This window comes from Borostomias antarcticus (genome assembly GCF_949987555.1).
Source record: "Borostomias antarcticus genome assembly, chromosome: 2".
NCBI lineage: Eukaryota > Metazoa > Chordata > Actinopteri > Stomiiformes > Stomiidae > Borostomias > Borostomias antarcticus.
In genome coordinates, this window is record NC_140235.1 from 32,753,332 (window position 1) to 32,755,831 (window position 2,500).

The following is a 2,500-nucleotide window of genomic DNA, read 5'->3' on the forward strand; positions in this document are numbered from 1 at the left end:
TGATGAGCAGGGTGGGTCTGATGGGTTCTGGTTCTGATGAGCAGGGTGGGTCTGAGGGGTTCTGGTGAGCAGGGTGGGTCTGGCGGAGTTCTGGTTCTGATGAGCAGGGTTGGTCTGGGGGGTTCTGGTTCTGATGAGCAGGATGGGTCTGAGGGGTTCTGGTGAGCAGGGTGGGTCTGGGGGGTTCTGATTCTGGTGAGCAGGGTGGGTCTGGGGTGTTCTGATTCTGGTGAGCAGGGTGGGTCTGGGGTGTTCTGGTTCTGATGAGCAGGGTGGGTCTGGGGGGTTCTGATGAGTAGGGTGGGTCTGGGGGGTTCTAGTTCTGATGAGCAGGGTGGGTCTGAGGGGTTCTGGTGAGCAGGGTGGGTCTGGGGGGTTCTGATGAGCATGGTGGGTCTGAGGGGTTCTGGTTCTGATGAGCAGGGTGGGTCTGGGGGGTTCTGATGAGCAGGGTGTGTCTGGGGGTTCTGGTTCTGGTGAGCAAGGTGGGTCTGGGGGGTTCTGGTTCTGATGAGCAGGGTGGGTCTGAAGGGTTCTGGTGAGCAGGGTGGGTCTGGGGGGTTCTGGTTCTGATGAGCAGGGTTGGTCTGGGGGGTTCTGGTTCTGATGAGCAGGGTGGGTCTGAGGGGTTCTGGTGAGCAGGGTGGGTCTGGGGGGTTCTGGTTCTGATGAGCAGGGTGGGTCTGGGGGGTTCTGGTTCTGATGAGCAGGGTGGGTCTGGGGGTTTAGAAAGCGCCCGGGGGAGAGGACTGGACTGTGTGTGTGTGTGTGTGTGTGTGTGTGTGTGTGTGTGTGTGTCTGAGTGTGTGTCGTGTGTAGTGCCATAACAGAAACACACACAGTCAGAGTAAAAAAGGTGATGTGTGTGCGTGCATGCTTATAAACTGTGTGTGTGTGTATGCGTGTGTGCGTGTGTGTATGTATGTATGTGTGTGTATGTGTGTGCGTGTGTGTGTGTGTGTGTGTGGTCAGACTGCGGCGTGGTGTGTGGTGAGGGGGAGTTCCTGTGTTCAGGGGGCCGCTGCGTTCTCTACCTCCACCGCTGCGACGGCCATGATGACTGCGGGGACCTGAGTGACGAGCGCGGGTGTGTGTGTGCCCCGGCGGAGCTCCAGTGCCCGGGGGGCCGCTGCGTCCCCCCAGAGAGGGTGTGTGACGGACACAGAGACTGCCCCTCCGGCACCGACGAGGCGGTCTGCCCCAGCAAAGGTGCTTCCGTCACGCACGCTAAACTCAACACCAACATCAACATCCTTCTTGTTCTTGGGTTAGGTTAGGTTAGGGTTAGAGTTAGGCTAACCCTTCACATCAAACACGACCATTTGTGAATCTATCGCCAGGACAAAGAGCTTGTGTTACTTTTAAGATTACACTAGCATCTGCAGTACAATGAGCTCATTACGGTATCATTATGAATATATTGTTTTGGTTATCATTGAAAATGTTAATTGTAAAGTCTGTATGTGTGTGTGTGTGTGTGTGTGTGTGCGTGTGTGCGTGTGTGTGTGTGTGTGTGTGTGATAGTGACCTGTGCCCCTGGCCAGTTCGCCTGCAGCGATGGCACCTGCGTCCCCGGGGCCCGGCTGTGTGACGGGGTCTCAGACTGCCGGGGTGGAGAGGACGAGAACCAGACCAACTGCCACGCCGTCACCACGGCAACATCGCCCGCACCTCCCACCCCGACGGCGCCCACTTCTGGTACGGCCGACAATGGCGAGAGAATGTCAAGTTAGTTGGTTAGAGGAGGGCCTCTCACAAACGGCCCGGTTCCAAACCAAACCTCTGGCCCAATTCCAAACCTCAGGCCCAATTCCAAACCAAAACTCAGGCCTCTCATCATTCTCACACAACGGTCGCCAATCCTTTCAAACCTGGGCGGACCTGGGACAGGGACCTGTGTTTCAGTGTGGTATTGGTCCAGAGTATTGAACCCTCTAACCCCCCCCCCAGCGTGCAGACCCTATGAGTTCAGCTGTGCCAGCGGTCAGTGCGTGCCCCAGGCCTGGCGCTGTGACGGCGAGGCCGACTGCGTGGACGGGAGTGACGAGCGTGCCTGCGAGCGTGTGTGCGCGCCGGGCCAGACGCCGTGCCTCAGCGGGGACCGCTGTGTGGATCACCAGCAACTGTGCGACGGCGTGCCCCACTGCAGTGACGCCTCCGACGAGAGCGTGGACACCTGCGGTCAGTCCCTTCTCCAGCAACAACAACGCAACAACAACAATAACAACACACAGCACAGACCTCATCATGTACAGGACATCGCAAAATGTAGACCGGGATTTGTTGACCAGAATCAATATTCACATACTAACAACAATGTTCTCTGGATTATGCTCACTCTATGCTACACGGTTCTAGGCTGGATTATGTATGCTCACTCTATGCTACACGGTTCTAGGCTGTATTATGTATGCTCACTCTATGCTACACGGTTCTAGGCTGCTGTGGCTCTAGTGACAGACACTGATGTACTCATGTTCTAGTGACAAACAGACACGGA

The 2,500-nt window shown here is 56.6% G+C and overlaps 1 protein-coding gene across 1 annotated transcript in view; it reads left to right on the forward strand.

Annotated features, from left to right (window-relative positions):
• Positions 1-2,500, forward strand: part of sspo (SCO-spondin) — a gene marked incomplete at both ends in the record, with an annotated part of 80,657 nt that overhangs the window by 21,574 nt on the left and 56,583 nt on the right. The window contains 3 exons of the mRNA XM_084454546.1: positions 973-1,209; positions 1,525-1,698; positions 1,951-2,181. Of these exons, the coding sequence (XP_084310672.1) occupies positions 973-1,209; positions 1,525-1,698; positions 1,951-2,181 (642 nt within the window). The remainder of the gene's footprint in view (positions 1-972; positions 1,210-1,524; positions 1,699-1,950; positions 2,182-2,500) is intronic.